The 26,259-nt window shown below is 41.6% G+C and overlaps 1 protein-coding gene and 1 pseudogene across 1 annotated transcript in view; one reads left to right on the plus strand and one right to left on the minus strand.

The window, feature by feature from the left end:
• BLOC1S6 (biogenesis of lysosomal organelles complex 1 subunit 6) overlaps positions 1–26,259 on the minus strand; it is a 54,492-nt gene that overhangs the window by 24,154 nt on the left and 4,079 nt on the right. The window contains exon 4 of the mRNA XM_007169705.2: positions 17,912–18,110. Coding sequence (XP_007169767.1) covers positions 17,912–17,987 — 76 coding nt within the window. The 5' untranslated portion in view covers positions 17,988–18,110. The remainder of the gene's footprint in view (positions 1–17,911; positions 18,111–26,259) is intronic.
• Positions 11,844–12,842, plus strand: LOC103019990 (39S ribosomal protein L3, mitochondrial-like; annotated as a pseudogene).

Raw genomic sequence — 26,259 nt, forward strand, 5'->3', positions numbered from 1 at the left:
TATAGAGATCACTACCAATACCCACGGCTTTCTTTACCATGAATACCACTGTCAATATTCTGCCTCTACTGGGGGGGACGGGGGAACGAGGTGTCTTATTTTCTTCTTCTTTTTAGCATTATGATGTCTGACTCATGATGTTATTCATGAGTAAAGGAATATTCATAATATTGAGTGGTAATCATTTTAAATATCATCATTGCTTCTGGACTATTAGTAAAACTAGTGGTGAAAATTTTATTCATTGAAGAACTTTACATCTTTAAATTCTCTTTTAATATGCTTATATTGGTTCAAAAGACAATGATTCTTCCACTTTGGGGTTTTCACAAAATTCATTTATTATCTTAGTGTGTAGATATCAAAGTGGCCACCAACCATTTCTGCTTTATTCTCTTCCTATGTGATGCAGAAAGTGGGATTATCAGTGACTATAGGCAGCATAAATTATTCCAGTACTCAGCTTTCTTTTTAGGATAGATTTATTTAAATTAGCTAGGATATATTAATCATGCTTAATTCAAAATTGCTAAAAGTAGTACATACATTAGCTTTCCAAAATAATCCTTATTTGTTACTATAAATGTTCAAGATCTTCAAAGTATTTCTGTTGCTAAACAAGAATAATTTCCAAAGATTCGTCAGACCAGATGGTGAAATGATATATAAAAATTCAATTTCTTGTAATATGAGGTCAATAATACAGAAAGTTCTGAGTCTCCAATTCCTTTTTCAATTTAAAAATTCCAGTGGATCAACTTATTTTTAAATTATTGCTCTAGTCTTTGGGCTTCCTGTACATTTCTTGTCAACATCTTTTGAATTACTTTATGAAAGTGCTGTCTTTAAAATTAATTATTTACTTATCTTCATCCAAAGTATTCTTTTCTAAACTGCTCACTTAATTTACTAATGAAAGAGCACATTAAAAGCATTAATTTTTATTAACAGCTAAAGATTTCAAAATGTCATTTTTCCTTTTAAGATTTCATAGAAGTCTTTATTATGTGTTTCCAGGAGAAAAATACACTCATTTAATTTACTTAGAGATAAATTTAATCCCTCTATATTTCATCATTAACCTAGCACAACTAATTCCTTAACGTCAGGGACTATGCAGGATTTTTCCAGCCCTGGTGGCCCTCAGACCCACTCCTCACCTTTCCCTGTTCTGCTCTGTACTGCAGGCACCCATGTTCTCTGGCCCCTGTGTCAGCTGGCTTCCAGATGGGTTTGGCCAGTGCAGGGCACTGATAGAGACTGGAGGCTGCGATATTGAGAGATTGGAAGGAGAGAGGAAAGAAGAAATCAGGGCCTTTGTCCCTCCTTCCTCTCTGCCTCAGGAGGCAACTGAAGCAGCAACTGGCTCTCCTGTCTGGTCCTAGCTCCCCACTGGAGTGTCCTACCAGGATTCCAGCTTTGTCGGGTATGCCAGTCAGGGTCCAATCAGGAGAGAAAACCCACAAGTAATGTGAAGGGAGAAGGTTTAATATAAAGAATTATTCACTGTAATAGACACTGGAGTAATGCAGGACTGGCCAGTAGGAAATGAAGAGAAATCTAAAGAACACAATAATAGCAAATATAAGGAGCAGTTACAACTCTGGAGCTCAGAGAGAGCAAGTATGATCCGCCCCCAGCTCACCAAGACTAAGATCCAGATCTTGCTGGAGACAGAATAGCTATGGCTCACTGGATGGTGGAGAAGTTTGCTATGGTACCACACCAGCAGAACTTGCTGAGATACTGAGGGAAGCCAGCTACAGGGAGATGCCCCACCTCGTAACTGCAAAGCCACTCTAGGGGATGCTAGAAGAAACTACCCACAGGGAGGTACTGTGTGCTATTGGCACACAGTAGCAGATACTGCAGAAATTGCGTGCACGGTGGGAGCCAGGAGCTGTAGAAGCAGCATACACTTCAGGAGCACCAGTGAGAGAAGCACATGGGAATCAAGAAGAGAGAGGAAAAAACCCTCCTCCTGCAATGTCTCTCCAGCACCTCCTACTGACAAAGCTTAATATCATGCCAATTGACAAAGGAGAAACACTTGGAGGGAGAAATATTTACAAGGCCTGTATTACTTTGCTACAGCTGCATAACGTATTACCACAAACGCAGTAATTTTAACAGCACAGATGTATTATCTCAGAGCTTCTGTGGGCTAGGGGTCTGGCACATTTTGTCTAGGTTCTCTGCTCAGGGTCTCATAAGGCTGAAATCAAAGTGTCAGCTGGCTGCATCCTCATCTCGAGGCTCAAGGAGGAAGTGATCATTTAGGTTGTTCGAATAATTCAGTCCCTTGCAGGTGTAGGACTTGGAAGTCCTTATTTTTTTGTTGGCTGTCGACTGAGGACCACTCTTAACAAACAGAGGCCGCTCTTGCCATGTCGCCCCCTCAACAGGCTCTCTTAAACAATGGTTTTTTCTTCCAGTGTTATTGAGATATAATTGACATACAGCACTGTATAAGTTTAAGATGTACAGCATGAGTTGACTTACGTGCATCATGAAATGATTATCACAATAAGTTAGTGAGTATCCATCATCTCACATAGATACAACATTAAATAAATAGAAAAAATTTTTTTCCTTCTGAGGGGAACCCCTAGGATTGCTCTCTTAACAACTTTCATACATAACATACAGCAGTTAATTATATTTATCACATTGTAACTTACATCCCTAGTACTTATTTATCTTATAACTGGAAGTTTGTACTTTTTGACTCCCTTCCTCCAATTTCTCCCACCCCCACCTCTGGTAACCACAAATCTGATCTCTTTTGCTATGAGTTTGCTTTTTGTTTTTGAAGTATAATTAACCAACAATACTGTATTAGTTCCTGTTATACAACATAGTGATTTGATATTACTATACATTTCAAAATTATCACCACGATAAGTCTAGTTACCATCTGTCATCATACAAAGATATTACATAGTTACTGACTATATTCCACACACTATACATCTCATACCGTGACTCATTTATTTTGATCTAAACGTCTGTACCTCTTAGTTCCCCTCACCTACTTCTATCCTGCACCCACCCCCTCCCCTCTGGCAACCACCCTTTTGTTCTCTGTGTCTATAACTCTGTTGCTGTTTTTCATTTCCAATATAGAAATCCTTAATTACTGTCAACCCCTTTTGAATAGTTTTTAGGGATGAAAAACTCATTACTTCACTAAGTGGCCTGTTACTTTTGAGGATTTATAACTGTTAAGAGATTCTTCACTGTGATGAACTAAAATCTGTTTTGTAATTAATTGAGGTATAGTTGATTTAAAATATTATATCAGTTTCAGGTGTGCAACATAGTGACTCAAAATTTTTATAGATTATACTCCATTTAAAATTATTATAAAATATTGGCTGTATTCTCTGTGCTGTATAATATATCCTTGTAGCTTTTTTTTTAGTATTTATTTTTTTAATTTATTTATTTTATTTTTGGCTGTGTTGGGTCTTAGTTGCGGCATGCGGGATCTTTGTTGTGGCGTGTGGACTTCTCTCTAGTTGTGGTGTGCGGGTTTTCTCTCTCAAGTTGTGGCGCGTGGGCTCCAGAGCACGTGGGCTCTGTAGTTTGCGGCACGCGGGCTCTCTAGTTGAGGCGCACGGGCTTAGATGCCCTGCGGCACATGGGATCTTAGTTCCCCGACCTGGGATCAAACCCATGTCCCCTGCATTAGAAGGCAGATTGTCTACCACTGGACCACCAGGGAAGTCCCAGCTTACTTATTTTATACATAGTACGTTGTACCTCTTAATCCCCTATCCCAATCTTGTCTCTCTCCCCTTCCCTCTCCCCATTTGTAACCACTAGTTTGTTCCCATGTGATATCTTGCATCTCCAGGTGATCCAGGCCCCTTTGTACTATATTATATCAGAGGATGGAAGGTTAACATAGCCCTAGGACAAGAACATAAATGTACATTGCTGTGTCCATCTGTGTGCAAACTGCTTCTTATTCTCCTTACCAGGACAGAAAAAAATGAATTCATCACATCAACAGTCTGTACCTGAGATCATATTAATCTTCTCTGGCAAGGATACAGCTAATAAAGCAGACTACACCCTTTGGGCTTTGGATCTGAAAACTGACTCACATACAGAGACTCGGCATGGAATCACGACTTTCTTTTTTTTTTTTTTTTTAAAGGTAATGGGATAAATGGGGAATCCTGTTTAGAAGGCTTGTCCTGTTCAGAGTTTTAAAGCCTGATTTCCTTTTTTTTTTTTTTTTAATTAATTAATTAATTTTATTTTTGGCTGTGTTGGGTCTTCGTTCTGTGCGAGGGCTTTCTCTAGTTGTGGCAAGCGGGGGCCACTCTTCATCGCGGTGCGCGGGCCTCTCACTATCGCGGCCTCTCTTGATGCGGAGCACAGGCTCCAGACGCACAGGCTCAGTAGTTGTGGCTCACAGGCCTAGTTGCTCCGCGGCATGTGGGATCTTCCCAGACCAGGGCTCGAACCTGTGTCCCCTGCATTAGCAGGCAGATTCTCAACCACTGCGCCACCAGGGAAGCCCCCGTAATCACGACTTTTTATTTGGGTGGTGGCCCTCTGCCTCCTGATCATCCGTTCTTGATTTCTTTTTATTTTACAGATTGAGCAATACTCAAAACTCTTTATTGGTTGTCCATTCATCTTGACCCTAGACACACGATCTCTTAACCTCTATAGCTCTCTGTGTCAGACTCCTCTAAGGGCCACTCTACCCTTTCTGCTTATCATTATAATTGCATCCACTTTGCTTCTGATGGGTTTGGTGCTACCACTTGGCCTATGTTACTTTAGGATCCTACCATCCCCATGGCTATCACTTCTGAAGCCCTGACCTAGTTAACACTGAGGTAGTTACCATTAAGTTTCTCAGTGATTCTTGTGCCCCGTTTACCAGCACATTCCTTACCACTTTAGTCAATGGAATATCATCTGGATTCTTTTTCAGAACATAGGCAGCAGGAAGGTTTTTCAGACTCATATATCTACTCTAGAATGCACATATCTCTGAGCCTTTTAATCTCTGTCTTCCAAAGCAGTGTGAATTTTCTATTTCACTTTTTCAAATCTTCCTCAAAAACCATCCTTGCAGCAAGTTGACACTATTTTCCAAGGTGTTAAAGCCTGTGTTATAGAAGGATGCTCCCATATTCATAAATTCTTCCTTATCCAGTGTTATACCTTATCTCACCCCCAATAAACCAGCATCCTTAGAATCCAATCTCATATATACTCATTCAGCTCCTGCCAATACATGTTTGCTACATCCGGTAGCTCCTTTAGCATATGGTCCATTTCCTCCCTTAGAAGCTAAGGAAAGTGCTAGGATATATTGTTATTTGACCCTACTAATTAGTCTGGTAGCCAGGATGGGAGATGGGGGTTGATTATGGGGAGTGGGTGCATATTATCTTACAAGGGAAGGGCTTCTACATCATCTTCAAGTACAGGAGGATCACTGGCCTTTAAAAGGAAGAAAAGGCCTACTTGTTCAGGCCCAGAGGGTCCAGGGGAATCTGAGGATTCAAGATTTTTAACTTCATCAACCCAGGTGAGAGATCCCCATCTCAAGTTTCAGGCTTCCACTCCTACTCATTCGAGACCCTGATTTGTCGTGGCTCAGAATTCATTCTTCGATGGAGTTTTGCTGCTATTAAAAAGTCCTGGCCTTGATCTTAAACTTTTGCTGATGTCTGGCTGCAGGATTTGAGAGTTTGCTTGTATGCTGCCAAGGAGGGCTTTTGGCTTTCACATTTCATCATGAATTGGAGGTTAATCGCCCTCAGTATTTCACTATTTTTTCTCCAATGTTTCAATAGCATACAGCAAGAGCCGTTTAATTCTGTAGCCCTCATATTTACTACTTCTTTCAAACATCTCAAAGACCTAAGTTATTATACCTTGCAGTACATCCCTTCCACTAGAGTTCTATCCAAGCTCACCACCAGTGAAAGTTTTAACAACTGCACAGATGCAGCATGCCATGCACCATCAACATTCCATCTACTACCACTGATGGAATCCACATTGCTAGCCAGCCAGTGGGCTGTCATTGCTAAGACAGCACAGGCACCAACTTTCCTAGATGGAATTCCTTCAGAAACAGATTCTGAAGCATAGATTTCCATGCAGGAGGCTTACTGGAGAGTACTTTCAGGAACAATACCTGTAAGACAGTGAATGAAGTAGGATGGGGTGGAAGGGGATGAGTTGAACTGCTTAGGAGTTGCATCAGAGGCTTCAGGTGATCTTGTGGGGAGCTCTGGAACTACAAATGACGCTTTGAGTTGTCTCAAATAGAGGCAAGGGGCTGAACCTTTGTACCCCTGCATCAACTAATCACTGGATGCAGGCATACCCTGAGAACAGGTGTGAATTCGGGCAAATTAGCACCCTTCAGCAAGGAACTCAGATGTGTGAGCCATCAGCAGTCAACATGCCCAACAGCTAGGAGAATTAGCACCTCTGTCCTGAAGGAGGGATCTGGGCAGCACACCATAGCATCCACTATGGTTAGTTTCTGCTCATACCCTACAGATTCACAAGCCAAGAGAAAAGCAGGGTGTATTGAAGCAGTCCAAAAGAATTTAGATAACTACTGTATTCTTGAAGAGATCTGCTTCTAAGACGGGAATGCTGAGGAAACGATGGGTTAATAATGAAAGTATGATTTTGACACTACAAGGGAGTAAACTGAGGTCATTTACGACTTCCTTGATGTCCATGACCATACCTTTCCTTAAGTCTGATCACCTTCCTATCTGATCACCCTCTGGTTTCCTTCACTGACTCCTTTTCTGCCATCTTCCCCTTCCCCACACCTCAAAAGATGTGGCCTATGTTTCCTCCTCACCCTCTTCTCACTCTGCACTTTCTTCCTTGTCTATTTCACTTTGTCCCTTAGATGTGGATGACACCCAGATCTACATCTCCAGTTCTCACCTCACTTCTGAGCTCCTCACTTCTGAGTTTCAGAATCTAATTTCCTGCTACCTACTGGACATTCCTTCCATTCCCACCTCAAGTTCAACACATCCAAAACTAGATTCCTTAATATAACATTCAGGGGCCATCACAATCTGGTCCCTATCTAATTGGGCTATTCCTCCTCTGCATTCACTGACATTCTGCCTTTTCTGCTGGTTATTTTCTATATACGTGTGCATTTTTTGTCTTTTTGCCTTTACACATACTATTCCTTCTGCCTGAGATGCCCTATTTATCCTCTTCCATTTATCAGAATTCAACTCACTGTCCAAATCCCAGGTTGCATGTCACCTTATTTAAGAAGTCCTTCCTAATACCACAACCAGAATTAATCTCTTCTACCAGGTTTTATTTATATCTCCAATCAGACAGTTACCATAGTCTACTCTTTATTATAGTTATTGAGATTTTATTTGTCTCTCTCACTAGGTTGTTAACTTTCTCAAGACTTGCACTGTCGGGCTTCCCTGGTGGCACAGGGGCTAAGAATCCACCTGCCAATGCAGGGGACACGGGTTCGAGCCCTGGTCGGGGAAGATCCCACATGCCATGGAGTAACTAAGCCCGTGTGCCACAACTACTGAGCCTATGTTCTAGAGCCCGCGAGCCACAACTACTGAGCCTGCATGCCACAACTACTGAAGCCTGCGCGCCTAGAGCCCATGCTCCGCAACAAGAGAAGCCACCACAATGAAGAGTAGCCCCCGCTCGCCACAACTAGAGAAAGCCCGTGCGCAGCAACGAAGACCCAACGCAGCTGAAAATAAATTAAATAAATAAATAAAGACTTGCACTGTCAAGTTGTTTTACTCATCTTTAGACATTCATTGCCTAGCTCAGTATTTTGCCTATGGTAGGATTTATATTAGTTAGGGTACATATTCAGCTGCTATAACAAAGACCAAGGTAACAGTGGCTCAAACAAGATAGAAGTCTATCTCTCACACACAGGGACACAGACTCCTTGCAGCTTGTTAACTCAGTCATCACTTGAGTGTTGGCCTCATCTGTATGACACAGAGAACCCCACCATGTCCACATGTCAGGCAGCAGAATGGAAAGGAAGGGTTGGAGAGGACACACCCTCTCCATGCCATGACCTGAAATTAGGTACATACTTCCACACAAATCCCATTGAACGAACTTTGCCACATGCCACACTTAGTTGTTGAGAGGCCGCAAGTGGTAGTCTTTCCAGGACAACCATGTACACAGATAAACATTGGGAAGAAGGGGAAAGTGGATGTTGGAAAGCAACTAGCAGTCTTGCCACAGAATCAATGGATGCCTGCTTTAAAAATAACATTAAAAAGCATTCGGGGACTTCCCTGGTGGTACAGTGGTTAAGAATCCACCTGCCAATGCAGGGGACACAGGTTCGATCCATGGTCTGGGAAGATCCCACGTGCCAGAGAGCAACTAAGCCCATGAACCATAACTACTGAGTCTGGGCTCTAGAGCCTGCGAGCCACAACTACTGAGCCCCTGCACTGCAACTACTGAAGCCCACACGCCTAGAGCCCGTGCTCCGCAACAAGAGAAGCCACTGCAATGAGAAGCCCATGCACCACAATGAAGAGTAGCCCCCACTCGCCGCAACTAGGGAAAGCCCGCGCGCAGCAACGAAGACCCAATACAGCCAAAAATAAATAAAAAATTTAAAAATTTAAAAAGCTTTCGTTTCACTCACAGGAGTATGCTAGCAGACTGGGAAAAAGGGAAAAGAAAAAAGTAGGCATGACTGCAACAAGATAGCTGCTGAGTGAGAAAGAGAAGAGAGAATCAGTGTACCCTCCTCCTCAGCCACCATTAACACTAGATGCCTTCTGCTGGCTGGGGTCCAGTTCTCTCTCAGTAAGATGGCCTTTCCCCCTTCAGCAAGGACTCCTTTAACGTCATTTGGGTCTTGCAATGGGATTCACACAGACACAAGAAACAACTCAGGATTGTCACAGTCAATAATGATTCCAAGTAACTAGATATTTCATCTACTAAGATGAAAATACTCCTTAAATACTATTTGCCCCAAATCTTCTAGAGTAGCAGTGTTTTCCCTTCTACCTGTGGGCAGTCCTGGTCTTTTGAATAGGCAGTGGTTTTCATTCCCATCCCTACTCCACCCCAAATCACACATACCTTAGCTTTTTTTATTATTATTATTGTTTCATTCCTTTGGTTCATAAAGATTTCTTCATAAAATGAAAATATCCCTGAGAGGTATTCAGCTTCCGTCAATTAACATTCTAGTTACCAATTAAACCAGTATGTAAAAGCCAAATCTTAAAGGAAATGAGGTGTGGTGGTCAGTTCTATACGCCAACTTGGCTAGACATATCCCCAGTTATTTAATCAAACACTAACTTAGGTGTTACAGTGAAGGTGTTTTGTAGATGTGAATTAAATCCGTCATCAGTTGACTTTAAGGAAGATTCTTTAAGGAAGATAATCTGGTGGGCCTGTTTCAATCAGTTAAAAGGTTTTAAGAGCAGAACTGAGGTTTCTCTGAAGAAGAAATTCCTCTGTGGATAACAGCTTCAGCTGATGCCTAGGAGTCCCAGTCTGCCCTTCCTGATGGTCTACCGTACCAGTGTGCCTTGCCAGCCACCACAATCATGTAAGCCAATTCCAGGCGTAAATTTCTAAATATATCTCCTACTGGTTCTCTTTCTCTGGCTGAACCCTGACTGAGGATTGGGGGCTGGGCAAGAAGAGGGGAGAGGCCTGCACAGAGGAGTAAAGGAAGAGGAGTAGGCAGCAAAGGGAATGCTGACAGGGGAGTTCACTTGACAATTCTGCCCAAGGAAGGCTTTGTTTGAGAAAACAAAAGAAAGGACAGGAAACTCTCAGAGGACACTGAGAGTTCAAAGTAAAGAAAGGTAGAAAAGGTGGGGAGACACACCACAAACTCACTCTTCTTCAGCAGCTTTAGTTATTGGCAGCAGTGGGGTAGAGAAGGGATACTGACTTTGTAATGGAACCTAGTATCTGCAGATTGCATGAAAGCTCTTCCTCAGAACAGCACAAGCTTACTTTAGCTTCTTTGTACATTTCTATTCTCTCATGTAACCAGAGAGGCAAACGCATACCTTTGCAACTAATGCTTCCAGACTCATCTACAAAATCAAATGCACCTGAAAAAAGAAAAAAAGAGCAGAGAGGGAATTGGTTTCCTTCTGTATCTAGAGGGTTTCCCCAAATATCATGAATAATTCTGGCAAATTTTCCAGAAACTAGTAGGTATTCTAAACTAAGTATCTATTTGAATAACTCAAGAGCAAGAATATAATCTAAGTTGGAAAAAATAAAATGCTTGGATAAATACACACTTAAATAAGCAAGTTAGTAAAAAGATGCCAATATACATGAGCATTGAAAGGAAGAAAAAAACGGTGCAGCCTTCAAGGGACTCTAAGAAGAAAACTACATGGGCATGATAAAAAACCAGGAATAAGCAAAAAGTTAGAGATCCAAAACTAGACAGAGTTAAAACTGTACCAAAAATGAAAGGAATCAGCAATTGGATGTTGCTACCAAGAATGGTTAGTAAACCTTTTAGAAAAGACAAACTGATATTTATTGAGCACTTAGTATACAACAGGTACTGTGTTACATGGTTAATCTCATTTAGGCTCCACCAGAACCCTAGAAGGAATATAACAGTAATATCGTCTTTATTTTACAAATGGAGTAACTAAAGCTCACAGAGGTTAGCAGCTTGCCCATGGTCACCCAGGTAAATATGTGATTGTACATGCCATGGTTAAAAGAAGTAAGTCTGTCTCTTTTATCTTTGGGTTTCCAATGTCTAAGCACATATTGACTATATAAATTATTATAATGATCATATCAATTGTAGTGGATGGTGTAAGACTTGGCTGTCTGACCTTAGAGAACACACTATCTCTATTCTACACTAACAGCCCTATTTTCTTAGTTATCACTTTTTTTTTTTTTTTTTTTTGGCTGCTTTGGGTCTTTGTTGCTGTGTGTGGGCTTTCTCTAGTTGCGGTGAGCGGGGGCTACTCTTTGTTGCGGTGAGCGGGCTTCTTTACCTTACTTAGTTAGACTGAGTAAGGTAAAAAGAAAAGATTCGAATAAATAAAATCATAAATGGAAGAAAAGACATACAACTGATGCCATGGAAATTAAAAGGATCATAAAAGACTACTATGAACAACTATACACCAACTGGATAAACTAGAAGAAATCAGAACTCTGGCACACTGTTGGTAGGAATGCACAATTGTACAACTGCTATAGAAAACGGTATGAAGGTTCCTCAAAAAATTCAAAACAGAACTACCATATGATCCAGCAATCCTACTTCTGGGTATTTATCTAAGAGAATTGAAATCAGGATCTCAAAGATATTAGCACTTCTATGTTCATTGCAGCACTATTCACAATAGCAAAGATGTGGAAACAAATGTCCAATGACAGATAAATGGATAAAGAAAATGTGATATACACATTCAACAGAATACTGTTCCACCTTTAAAAAGAAAGAAATCCTGCAATATGCAATAAGATACATGAATCTGGAGGACATTGTGCTAAGTGAAATAAGCCAGTCATAGAAAGACAAATACTGCATGATTCCACTGATATCAGGTATCTAAAATAGTCAAATTCATATAATCAAAGAGTGGAGTGGTGAGGGGTTGGGGGTGAGGGAAATGGGGAGTTACAACAGACAGAAAGTTTCAGTTAAGCAAGAGGTGTAAGTTCTAATTCACAGATTGTTGGGTGAATGGCTCCCGGATATCTGACTCACAGCAGGGAAGCCCTGAAAACAGAGTGGTAGGGCGCCCAGAAGTGTCTCAGGAGGACCCCTTCCCAGCCACAGAATGCCTGGCTGGAGGCTGCTGCCACAAACCAATGCCCAGGTACTGGCCTGAGGCACAGGTAGCCTGGCTGCTTGCTCAGGGCTTGGGGAGGAGAAGAAACATCTGGCTTCCGCTTAGAAGTCTCCACAGCAAGAGCTGTACTTGCTAGGACAAGCACCTTTGCAAAGAAAATGTCCCATTCGTTAAGCAGTTGATCTCTGATAAAAATAAAGCCCAATTAGTAAGTAAACTGCGTCCTCTGAAAGATGAACCATGGCCTTTATATCCTTGGGAACCAGGTTTCTCTAAAGTTGGCCTTATCACACTGAAGCTGGGCATGATGCCATTATGGACCAAGGATGTTCAAAAGCATATGCTCACATTACTTCAGATACAAGACTGTCACATCCTAAAATATACTCCAAAGGAAAACCATAATGGGAAAATGGCAGCCCTAACTGTAGGAGGAAAAACTGTAACACATGGCTATAACTCCGCATCTCTATTGGAAATGTACTGAGAACTTGGACTGCTGCCAGTATGGAAAGTTAAAACCTTTCATGCAACAGACAGCGCTGTCATTAAACCAGGCACTCCTCGATATGCTGCTCATTTTCTCCCAGACAGTATATGAATGTCACAACAAAAATGATATTGGTAAAGGTTTTCAAGGCATCATGACAACATGGGGATTTAAAGGCCAGCTTCCTACTCATGGTCAAGCAAAAATCCACAGGAGACCTAGAACAATTTCAACCCGTGATGTTGCCAGAGTCTGGCCTGGAACTAAAATGCCTGGACAAATGGGAAGCACAGATAGGACGGCATATGGACCGCAAGTGTGGACACAAAGCACAATATAAGCTATGTAAATGGCTCTGTACTTGGACATAAAAATTGCTCAGAGATTCTAAACTGCCTGCATATAAGGATTCCTATTAAAATTTATTATTGCCTATATATTGTCCTAATGGAGAAGAAGAGGAACAACCAGACCATTTATATGATAAAAACATATAACAACACAGTATGTAACCCTATTACATTTGCCTAACCTCACTGGACATGACAGAACCTCACATGTTCTTTGAGTCTTGATGAGCCAGAACAATAAGATAGCCAGGATTTATATTCTCTTTTCTCAACCACAGCAATACCATACTTGTTATCTTTGTCGAAGGCATAAATATATCACTGGTTCTCCAACTGAATTTTGTTAGAAAAATTACTACTTAAACAAATTACTACTTAAACAAAAATTACTACTTAAGTAGATTGGATATGCCAAATTTAGATGGATTGGCAGTTTGCATATTAGCAAAATCTTTGTAATTTGAAGGATTTATTCTCGTTTACTGCATATTTCCAAGTTGTCTTAAAGTGTTCATAAATATAACCTCTTTTATTTAAAAGAAAAATGAGGGAGTGTGGCCAGGATGGTAGAGTAGGAAAACCCTGAGCCAACCTCCTCTCATGGGCACACCAAAATTACAACTACTTACAGAGAAACTATTGATGAGAAAGACCTGGAGGCTAGCAGAAATAATCTCCTACAACTAAAGATATAAAGAAGGAACCACAATGAGAGGGTAGGAGGGGCAGAGACGTGGTGTAGCCAGGACTCATACCCCGGGGGTGGGTGACCCACAAATAATTACAATTGCAGAGGCTCTCCCCAAGGAACATGAGGTCTGAGTCCCATATCAGGCTCCCCAGCCCAGGGGTTCTACACCAGGAAGATGAGTCGCCAAAACGTTTGACTTTGAAGGGCAGTGGGGCTTACTTTCAGGAGACCCAGAGGGCTGTGGGAAACAGAGTCCACTCTTAACAGGCGCACACAAAATCTCACACACACTGGGTCTCAGGACAGAAGAAGTAATTTAAAAGGAGCCTGGGTCAGACCCACCTACTGATCTGGGAGAGCCTCCTGGAGAAGCAGGAGGCAACTGGAGCTCACCCTGGGGACACAGACACTGGCAGCATCCATTTTGGGGAATCATCTACCAGAAGGACATTGGTGCTAGCAAGTGCCACTCTGGAGTCCTCCCTCTAGCTTGTTAGCACCAGGACTGGACCCACCCACCGGCCTGTTGGCACCAGTACTGGGATGCCTCAGGCCAAGCAGCTAGCCAGGCAGGGATTCAGCTCCAACCATGCAGTGGAATACTACTCAGCCATAAAAAAGAATGAAATCTTGCCATTTGCAACAATGTGGATGGACCTAGAGGGTATTATGCTAAGTGAAATAAGTCAGACAGGAGAAAGACAAATACTGTATGATTTCACTTATATGTGGAATCTAAAAAACAAAACAAATGAACAAACATGGTAAAACAGAAACAGAGTTATAGATACAGAGAACAAAAGGGTGGTTGCCAAAGGGGAGGGGGTGGGTGGAGGATAGAAATAGGTGAGGAAGATTAAGAGGTACAAACTTCTAGATGCAAAACAAATGAATCGGGCTTCCCTGGTGGCGCAGTGGTTGAGAGTCTGCCTGCCAATGCAGAGGCTACGGGTTCGAGCCCTGGTCTGGGAAGATCCCGCGTGCCTCGGAGCAACTGGGCCCGTGAGCCACAATTACTGAGCCTGCGCGTCTGGAGCCTGTGCTCCGCAACAAGAGAGGCCGCGATAGTGAGAGGCCCGCGCACCACGATGAAGAGTGGCCCCCACTTGCCGCAACTAGAGAAAGCCCTCGCACAGAAAGGAAGACTCAACACAGCCATAAAACTAAATAAATAAATAAACCCAAAGTTTAAAAAAAAAAAAAAAACAAATGAATCACAGTATGAAATGTACAGTGTGGGGAATACGGTCAATATTTATGTAATATCTTTGTATGGTGACAGATGGTAACTAGACTTATTGTAGTGATAATTTTGAAATGTATAGCAATATACAATCATTACGTTGTATAATAGGAACTAACATAATGTTGTAGGTCAACTATACTTCAAAAACAAACTCATGAAAAAAGAGAACAGATTTGTGGTTCCCAGAGGTGGGGGTGGGAGGAGGGGGAACTGGATGAAGGCAGTCAGAAGGTACAAACTTCCAGTTATAAGATAAATAAGTACTAGGGATGAAATGTACAACATGATAAATATAATTAACACTGCTATATGTTATATATGAAAGTTGTTAAGACAGTAAATCCTAAGAGTTCTCATCACAAGAAAAAACTTATTTTTCTATTTCTTTAAACTATATGAGATGATAAATATTCACTAAACTTATTGTGGTAATCATTTCATGATGTATGTGAGTCAAATCATTATGCTGTATACCTTAAATTTATACAATGTTTATGTCAATTTTATCTCAATAAAACTGGAAGGAAAAAATAAAATTTAAAAGATGAATAAGTTCTAGAGATAGGCTATACAACTATCGTACCTATATTCAACAATGATATATTGAATACTTAAAAATTTGTTAAGAGGGTAAATCTCATGTTAAGTGTTCGTTCCACAATAAAATAAAATACAAAAATAACTGTATTGCCAAAGGATTCTAACAAGTATTGAGGTTACTCAAGACCCCCAAGTCCAGAACTCCAAAGTGTGAGACAGATACCTTGCCACGATCATCAGATACTAGACTTGGAGATTTAAATCCCACACACTCTTGGTGACATTTGCTCAAAACCGAGCAGAGGAAGGAAATAGAACTATATAAAAAGAAACACGAATCAGACTTTTGGTTACCTCTGTGGTGACGTTAAGGCATGACAGTGGAGTGATTCAATTCACAAACTTCCCTTTGGCAACAATACTAAGGAGCAGAGAACCAGTGAATTTCCTCCCTAAAGGTCAGTGTAATATCCTGACCCTCATACCTAACACAGTACCATGATGCTTGGCTCTTCCATAGCAAAAAAGAAAAGGGACACACTCAGAATCACTTTAGCTTTGAACCTGCAGAACGTTCCATACATTCATATTCAATGCATGCTCCTTGAAAAAACAAACAGTATAACAACATTGTAAATCAACTATACTCCAATACAAAATAAAAAATTTTTAAAAACGGTATATAAAAGTGTAGAATATTTAAAAAGTCTTTTCTCTCCTCCCCACTTTGCCATGTATCCCCATACTTGGCTATCACTTTGATATACATCCTCCCAGCTTGGTGTGCAGGTACACTCACATGCATATGCACACACACAATATTCGAAATAAATGATATTATCCTAACCACACCATTCTGCAGTTTGTTTTTCTTACTTAAAATTTGTATAGATGGACCTCGGTTTTTCTACTGGCTGCCTAGTATTACGTATGACTAAACAATCCCTCACTGATGGGATACTTTTTATTTTATTTCATTTTTTTCCTATTTTTAAATTCTTTATTTAAAAGTAATACTCACCGTTAAGTCTTTAATCCATTTGGAGTATTAAGTATTAATAAAGTCTTTATTATTTTAAAGTCTTTATACTTAATACTTAAAGTATTAAGTCTTTAATCTATTCGTGTATGGTGTTAGGGAGTGTTCTAATTTCATTCTTTTACATGTAGCTGTCCAGTTTTCCCAGCACCACTTATTGAAGAGGCTGTCTTTTCTCCATTGTATGTTCTTGCCTGCTTTGTCGTAAATTAGGTGCCCATATGTGCGTGGGTTTATCTCTGGGCATTCTATCCTGTACCATTGATCTATATTTCTGTTTTTGTGCCAGTACCATACTGTATTGATTTCTGTAGCTTTGTGGTATAGTTTGAGGTCAGGGAGCCTGATTCCTCCAGCTCCATTTTTCTTTCTCAAGATTGCTTTGGCTATTCGGGGTCTTTTGTGTTTCCATATGAATCGTAAAATTTTTTGTTCTAATTCTGTGAAGAATGCCATTGGTAGTTTGATAGGGATTGCATTGAATCTGTAGATTGCTTTGGGTAGTATAGTCATTTTCACAATATTGATTCTTCCAATCCAACAGGGAGGGGATATGGGGACATATGTATGCATATGGCTGATTCACTTTGTTGTACAACAGAAACTACACACAGTATTGTGAAACACTTATACTCCAATAAAGATCTATTTAAAAAAAAAAGTAATACTCGCACATGTTCTAAAAACTCAGACTGTACAGAAGTTCCTAAAATGAGAAACAAAAATCTCCCACCACCCATCCCCACCAACCGCACCACTCCCACGCCCATTACTCAAAGGTTTTATTAGTAGTTTCTGACTTAAGTTCTACTGTTGATTACCACTGAAACTGTATGTAATATATTTATACCTCTTTTTCTTGATTTATCAACTATATATATTATCTATTGACTCCTCGTGATGAAAAATTAGGAAAAAATAGTACATTCACCACATGGATGAAAATGAAATATGGCATTTGGCTATTGGAACAATCTCAGCCTGCTACTGATAATGAGTCATCTTCTATGGTAATACAACTTGGTTGCTACAAATAATATTTTAATTATAGACATATAGTGGTTTAGTAATAAATTGGATTTAGATACAGATAAGCTCCCCCAGGAGACAGAATACCTCACTTCACATCATGGTCTTGCTGCCAATTAACTCTGTAACTGTAAACACATTACTTAACCTCATGTTGCCCTAACTTCTTATCTCTTTAAATAGGAATAACTATCTCACAGATCTGAAAGAGGATCAAATTAAATCATGCCTTTGAAAATGCACTGTAAACCATGGGGGTAGCATTAGCGTCTCTTTAGCCACCTCTGTCATTCCTGGAGCTGGTGAAGGGCAAACAAGGCAGAGAGTTGGGCAGACAGGTCAGGCTGCAAGGCCAGGAATCCTCACCTTGCCCTTCGCTTCTCAGGTTTCGGCCCCTAAGACATCTGATGGAAGGGAGCTGCCAGCAGGAACAGAAGCTGAACCAGCAGTTGAGTTAGCGGGGTCTGTCATGTATCCCAAGAATATGAGGTCTTAGAGCAAAACCAGAAGCTGGAAGCAGGAGAAATAGATCCCTGCTGCCACTGGTGGCAGCAATAGAGGCACCCACCCCCTCAGCCTGGAAGAGGGTTTAAGTGCCTGACATGGGGATGGGGAATGGGATGGATGTAGACATCAGATGTCTACGTCTTGAGACAATCCCTGGAACTTACCTTGGGACAGAAGAACAGAAGGGGAGACAGGAGCTCCTGGCCACAGATGGGTCAATGTCATTGCCTGAGTGACCATCACAGTCCCAGGGTACAGGGGTCACACGGGAGAGCTCAGACCCAGAGGCCTCTGGAGCCCTCACTCTGTGCTCTTGAAGCGAGCTGTCATTCTGTAAAAATGATCTCTCTGGTGCTAATTCATCTGTAGACATGTGAGGAAAGTTCATTCTGTAATTAATCTAAACATCCCATAAGAATACAGCTGCTACCTCACAGATATAGAGAACAAACTAGTGGTTACCAATGGGGAGAGGGAAGGGGGGGAGGGACAACATAAGGGTAGGGGATAGGAAAAAGAGATTATTATTGGATTCTATGAAATCACATGTGAAACTTTTGAAAATTGTAAAGCACTATAGAATTTAAAGAATCTTTCATTCAATTAAAAAAGAAAAGAAAAATAATGTTACAGTGAAAAGAAAACAGAATACAGCTGCTAGAGGTCCTTTGTGGAGGGCAGCACGTCACAGCTCTGTAGTGCACCCCCTTGCTATGAGGCTGATTTTGTCAGACTACAGGCTTGTTCCTGCTGGTCTTGGGCTGATCACGCTTTAACTGTGATGGATAATGGACAGCTCCATCGGAGACATGGCTGGGATGGGAGGGAACAACCGTGAGGTGCCCTCAAGACTTGAAATGAGAGACTAAGCCATCCTCTAAAAAGTTAAACACAAAGGAGAGGATCAGTTGTCTGCTGGAGTAAAGCAGGAAGCTGTGAATGAGTAAGCAGAGAGTTCGGGGGCACTCAAAGATGCTCTGGTTGTATTCTTAGGGAGATGGGACCATACTGGTGTTGTAATTTAATAAACAGAATTGTTGGGCTTCCCTGGTGGCACAGTGGTTGAGAGTCTGCCTGCCAATGCAGGGGACACGGGTTCGAGCCCTGGTCTGGGAAGATCCCACATGCCGCGGAGCAACTGGGCCTGTGAGCCACAATTACTGAGCCTGCGCATCTGGAGCCTGTGCTCCTCAACAAGAGAGGCCGCGATAGTGAGAGGCCCGCGCACCGCGATGAAGAGTGGACCCCGCTCACTGCAACTAGAGAAAGCCCTTGCACAGAAACGAAGACCCAACACAGCCATAAATAAATAAATAAACAAATACTTAAAAAAAAAAAAAAAAAACAGAATTGTTTTTGGAGGAAGATGTGGAAAACAGAAAGGATGGTTCAGTCATCTTATATGGTTAACAGGGCAATCGTCTTTTGTGGTACACATTGTCATGTTACAAAAATAACAGAAATTATAGCAATATAGTGAGGTGATGTTCTGGATTTAGACACAGATAGAATCCTACAAGCCCGAAGACTGAGCTTCTATCTGGCCTAGGGCAGCTCAGAGAAAGCCAATATCTTTTCAAGCAAGTCTGAGGGATGGGAGTCCTGCCAGGCCCCCCCCCAGTGGGTGACTCTCCTTGGTGGAAATGACCCCAGAGCATGGAACCATTAGCTTGGATCCTCCAGCTAACGCCCCTTGCTAGGACTGCAGGTGTACCCAGCAGTCTTAAATCAAATTAGCTTTCCATGTTGTATTCCTGGTGAAGGTAACTTGAACATCCAGGTAACTTATTTTACTTCTCTCTGTAAATTATTGTCATTTTCTTTATATTTTTAAATTTTATATTAAGAAAATTTCCAACACGAAGCAGAAAAAGTTGTATAATGAATATGTATAACATTATATAATGTATAATGAATAATGTAGAATACTCATTAACCAAGTTAAATCATTATCGAATCCCATACTTGCTTCACTTTCCTGCAGTTTTAAAAACTAAAATATTTTTTTTTTAAAGAGAGAAAAAAAAAAAAAAAGGGACTTCCCTGGCGGTCCAGTGGTTAAGACTTCACCTTCCAATGCAGGGGGTGCGGGTTTGATCCCTCGTCAGGGAGCTAAGATCTCACATGACTTGCGGCCAAAAAATCAAAACATAAAACAGAAGCAATATTGTAATAAATTCAACAAAGACTTTAAAAATGGTCCACATCAAAAAAAAAATCTTAAAAAAAATAAGAAAATATTTTAAAGCAAATGCTAGACCAAAGTCATTTCATCCCCACTTACTTCAGTATGGATCTCATAAAGGATTAGTGTTCTTATAAAGGAGAGCCCACTGAGCTCCCTAGCCCCTTCTACTATGTGAGGACACAGCCAGGAAGGGCCAGCCATGAACCAGGAAGAGGGTCCTCACCAGAACACAACCCATGCTGGTACCTTGATCTTGGACTTCTAAGCCTCCAGAAATGTGAGAAATAAATTTCTGTTGTTTATATGCCATGTGATTTGTGGTATTTTGTTATAATAGTCCAAACAGACTAAGCTAACCTGTTAAGAAATATAGGTTGGAGAGACGGATGATGAGTGGTTTAAATCAAAGGGTAATACTTCAAGACCTACGTGAGTTTTGATGGAACTCTAATGTGACACTGAAGGACCATTCGCCAAAATGGGTAACCAGTCATAACAAGTGGCTGCTCCCCCCAAAGATTATATAAGTGAGAATGTTACATATACACCTTCCCACCACCATCACCAACCACCAAGCATAAGAAGGGAGGAAAATGTCAGATTGGAAAGATGATGGACACTTGGCTGGGACAAATCTTGACTCCACCACTTCCTAGTTGTGAGGCTAATAAATTTCATTTATTCCATTATTTCATTTTTTACGTGGAATAAATTTCATTCCACGTACAAAAATGGGGATAATAGTGTCTACTATGTACAGTTGGTATAAGGATTAAATTAAATGATGTATGTAAGGGCCCTAGCACAGTGGTGGATATGTAGTGGGCTCAAGATATTGTAATTTTTTTTTGAATTGTATTTTTTTTTATATTTTTATACAGCAGGTAAAATATTGTAATTTTTATTACATGATAATATTCATTATCATTGGGACTTCCCTGGTGGTCCAGTGGTTAAGACTCCATGATTCCAATGCAGGGGGAGTGAATTTGACCTCTGGTCGGGGCAACTAAGATCCCGCATGCCACGCGGCACGACCAAAAAAAAAAAAATTATTATCATTAAGAAATCTTGGAGGGAACCTGGGAAGTTATGGTTTCCTTGTGAAATAGGCAGGCTAAACACTTAAAATTAACTTCAGAGAAGAATGGCAAGAAGGGTAAAACTTGACAAATTTAGTTAATTTTTGAGGAGTAAATAGCATGTGATAAAAGGGAATTGCATAATATCATCCACTTTGAGACCTTAAGAAAACCTTTGACAGGTTTCCAGAGAGGCTGAAATAAAAGTCGCATGAGATTGGAATGTTTTGTGAGGCAATAAGGAACTAGCTCAGCAGCAAAAACAATGGGGGGGGGCCTGTTGATTCCAGTAGGGGGAGGGAACTCGAGGGTCCAAGTGAAAGCTCCTGGAAAGGCAGCAGATGTGTGAAGGGTGTGGTAGCCACATTTCTAATTCTGGACTTCTCAGAGGAAACGCCTCTTCAGGAAGGTGGAGTCCTGTGCGCTTGAGGAATCTGGGCAAGAGGTAGTTAGGCGTCAGGCAACCATGGAGTTGACATCCATGAGAGGAAGCAGGGAAGGGGACTAACATTAATCTCACCATGACTGGGGCAAGCCATGTGCCAGGCACATTATCTCTTTAAGTCACCACAACCCGATGATAATAGTTATTACCTCCATTTTACAGAGGAGGAAACAGGCTCAAAGAGATCTTGTAATTCATGCCAATTCGCTCTGCTGGTGAGGGGGGGGGGCGGGGGCTGTCATAGACAACAATGCCCCAGCCAATAGGCTGAGGTCTACTGGGGTTCTGGCGCCTCTGTTCAACAAATGCTTGTTGAACACCTACTACGTGCCAGGCAGAGGGCCAGGTGCAGGAGATACAGTGGTGAGCAAAGACAGACAGCCCCCCTCTCATAGAGCAGAGTCTAACAAGGGACTCAGAGGCAGCTCTTAGTCGAATAACACCACTAATGAAAATAAAGTACAAAATGAGGCATTAGCTCATGTAACAGATGGACTCCTCTAGACCTGGGGTGCCACGTATTCCATGGGGGAGAGTGGCCCCAGAGTTCACCTAGAATTGATTAGGAAAAGGAGTGGCGCAGCATTCCAAATTAGGCACCTGCACTTACAAGGGCTGTGGTCAAAGCCTCAAACAACGCAAGTTCAGTGCGGCTTCCATTTATAGAGTGACTCAGCTGGGGGTGAGACGACGGTGGAGACACAGATTTCCATTCTGAAAAGTTCAATGCATTTTCACAGGAGTCACTGGGAGGCTTGGGCAGCCATAAGCAGAGCACTCTGGTGGGCTCTGGGACCCCAGCTGCACCCCACCTATATGAGGACAGTTAGGCTGCCTTAATAGAATGTTGGGAAGCAGGGATTGATGGACACAAGTAAACAGCCTGAATCCTCCAGCACATGTGTTAGGAAGGGGCTCACTGATATGTGTGTGTGATCAGGTGGAGGGAGTATGCAGTAAAACCCCTAACAACACTTCTAACTAGCGAGGGGTCTAGATCAGGGTCAGCAAACTACAGTCCAAGAGCCAAATCCAGCCAGCATCTATTTCTGTGCAGCCCACAAGCTAAGAATGGTTTTTAAATGGTTGGGAAAAATCAAAAGAAGACTAATACTTTGTGACACATGAAAATCATATGAAATTCACATTTCGGTGTCCGTAAATAAAGTTTTATGGGAACACAGCCCTGCTCATTCGTTTACTATCCTCCATGGCTGCTTTCACGACACAGCGGCAGAGCTGTGCCACCGACACTGGGGTATTGCTGCAAAGCTAAAATCATTTATTATCTGGCCCTTTACAGAATAAGTTTGCCAGTCCTTGGTCTAGTCAGAAAAGCCTATAAATCTGAGCATGTGTTCAGACAACTGACAAATGATCTTTAGCAGGAACAAGTGCAAAGTAATGTACTTTGGGATAAAAATACCCAAACTATTTATAAAATGAAGACAGGGCTCTGAGCTGTGAGGTCACAACTCAGAACTAAGCACAGTGGCAAGGACTGAAGGCAGCCAGAGTAATATTGTGTGAATTTCCTGCCCCAGACTATAAGAATCAGTATACAGTGTATGGAGTTGGTTATCTGACGACTTCCCTGGATGGGGGCCCGGGGAGTGATTTCAGTAAAACTAAACTAAAATTCAACTGAGAAGAAAGGCTATATTATTTTGCACTTTCACTTAACTGTTATATATAGATATAGATATCAACAGTCTGCATGTAATCTCGGGAAAAATTAGTGATAAAGATTTAGAATGTGTGGTGTGTATACAGGACTATTGTGGGATGGGTTATCAGCTAGACTTTGTCTTGTTCAACTTTATAGTTTAATTACTGGCATATGATAAGCATTCAAATAGTATTTATTGAATAAGAGGAAAGAAGAAAAGGAAGAAGAGAAGGAGGGAGGGAGGGAGAGGAGGGAGAGAGAGGAGAAAGGAGGGAAAGAAGTAGGAAACTGGGCAGAACCTACAGGGTTTGAAGGCTGAACAGGAGTTAGCCAGCCGCCGAGGATGAGGAAGAACACCCCAGCGGGAAAACAGGAGCATTTAAGAGGCCAGGAGAGCCCAAGAGGCCTGGAAATAGTATCACATAAAACTCCCTGTCACCTTTGCTCTAGCTCTAAGGTAACTTGATTTCTCATATCACTGGTCCTGTGAAGGGGGCATCAGGAGAGGTGTATCCTTCAGGATAATTAAGTTATCAGCCACACAGGAATTTCCTCAGTCTCTCTGGGCAGTAGGGCGTACACCGATTTCTTCAGCCTAATCCTCAGGGGTAGTTTCCACAGCTGCAAAGCTTACCGAGCTGACCTGGGACCTTGGAGGCTCTAACGGGGTCACTGGGGGCGCTACCTGGTGTGGCTGGCCTCCCTCTTGGACACCTCTGATCTCTTCCATTTCAATGTAACAGGAGTCACATCCACAGAGTTCCCTGAGAACACCCAGCCCAGTGTGCTGCGGGCCCAAAAGGAATAAGGTGTCTTTCTCAAGTAAGATACTCTCCCGGCCCAGCAAAGACACAGCCAGCATTCAGGAATCTAAATATTCAGGGTTCCGGAATCTGTTCTCGCTGCGAGGTAAACTCATCCCAGTAAACCGAAAGTCCCATGCCCTGGGAATCCCCTCTGTCCCAAGCAAATCAGGACAGTTGGGCACCTGTCAGATGGGTTCCCCATTTACAATGGGTCTATTGGGGAGGGGGAAATTTCCCTCTCTATCCCTCTTGAATTCGTGTGGTTGGATTAATAATAAAATTAACGGAGAAAAAGAAACAAATTTTAATTCATGCCCATGGAGGACCCATAGAAATGAGACCTAAGAAGTAGCCAAAGCAGGCAGCTTTTATACTTTTTAGACAAACAAATTTGTAAGGAATTGACAGGACAAAGAAACTTAGGTTCTGGGTGCCCAATTAGTGAAGAATCAAAACAGAGTTTGGGCTTAGGGTACTAAGCTAAAGAAGCAGTAAGATTTGTTTATATAGTCTTCTCAGCCCAAATTCCCTATCTTTGGCGATCAAGGTGTCCTATCTCCAGACGCAGGGAGTGCACCTTTCATGTGAGAGATTTATTTTCTGCTTTCAGGAAGACAGAAGATTCAGAGTGTCCCTTCTTCTGTTGGCCATAAATTTAATTCAAAATAAATAATATGCCATTGAGGCGCATTTTGGGGTGGTCTACTCAACGGGCCTTTTTTTTTTTTTTTTTTGGCCACGCCATGTGGCACGTGGGATCTTAGTTCCCCGACCAGGGATGGAACACGTGCCCCCTGCATTGGGAGCTCGGAGTTTTAACCACTGGACCGCCAGGGAAGTCCCCCATCAGGCCTCTTGTCCTACTGTACCCCAGACCTCATGTGGGCCTGCTGCAGAGAGTCTGCTGCCTCAAGCCCGTCAACCAGAATGTGCAGAGTGGCTCCTTCTGGGTCAGGGGAAGGGACTGCATGGGCCGGCTGGGTCACTGGGGACAAAGGAGACCAAGAAACTGAAGAAAAGGGGTCCCCAAGGAACCTCAACTGTTGGAGAATTGGATCTAGGACTCCTGTCTTTTATCTGGTGTCTGTATGTGTGTCTGTGTAAATAATGAGGATGGAACAGTACCTGGTATCAGGGAAAATTTTCAACATTTGCAATGTTTGAAGATAGGGAGGAACTACTAAAGGGAAGGCTGCCTCAAACCCTATTTGTAAATGAGCAGAATGTGAGTTATTAAAATATAAATAACAAAGAGGAGAGTAAAACTTTGTTGCTCAGTATAAAACAGCTGTAATAATTGCAGTAACTTATATCTAATGACCATGTAGCATAGTGATTACAAGGCATTATTGTGTCATGTAAATCATACACCAAGGATCTTTGTGATTAGGGTACTAAATTCTGCTCAGTCATGTGTGCACTGGTAGCCCGCTTAAAACCATTAAAGGTAATTTAGGTTGGCTTAGTCTGGCTTTTTGCTTCAGGGAATACAGAGGGTTAAACAGTAGGTGAACTTGTTTCATTTGATTCTAGGAGGACCAATATAAAGATACTTTTAAAAAAATTAAAGCCATCTTTATTTATAAAAGAATTCTGGGAAAAAGTCAAAGCATTTTGTAGATTTTAATCTAATTAATCCTCACAATAACCCCGGGAGGGAGTTCTTATACAATGGCCTTCATTGTTTAAAGCCACCAGTTGTCAGAGGCCACAAAAGAGTCACTTTGTCTGCAGTTGCTTCTCTGTCCCAGCTTAATTCATAAATGTTATAATGTTCTTTGAAATAAGTCTAGTATAAACACAAACTGACTACTAGTGTATCAATAATCTCTAATCATTATGAGACACATTGACCTCACCAATAAGAATCTCTTACAAATGACTTTACACACCAGCTTAAAGAAACAGAAATGTTTGTTAGAGGGGAATTTAAAGTCATGGATGAGCTCTCTATAACCAGAATATTTTCATCTATTAATCCACGTGTATTTACAGGGTTCCTGCTCTGAGCACGACGTTAGGTGCTATGGACACAAACAGAGCCTAGGATAGAAATAAAGGAATTTTAACAGTGAAACGTATGTGGTGGTGACCTAGAGGTCTAAGTGAGTCAAAACATGTTATTAATAAACCAAGGATGGAGTGTAGCAGTCCTCAGAAGGGACAGGCACAAGTGGAAGATATTTGAGGACCAGCATTTGTCTGTATCCCTGCTTTGCAATTTGGTTCAGATGGCATGGTCTTTAATAGTTCTCACTAGTGAAGTAGGTAAGGGGACGCTTTCACATACAAAATCTCATTGGATTCTTACAGTGTCCCTAT

Source organism: Balaenoptera acutorostrata, chromosome 3 (genome assembly GCF_949987535.1).
Source record: "Balaenoptera acutorostrata chromosome 3, mBalAcu1.1, whole genome shotgun sequence".
Lineage (NCBI taxonomy): Eukaryota > Metazoa > Chordata > Mammalia > Artiodactyla > Balaenopteridae > Balaenoptera > Balaenoptera acutorostrata.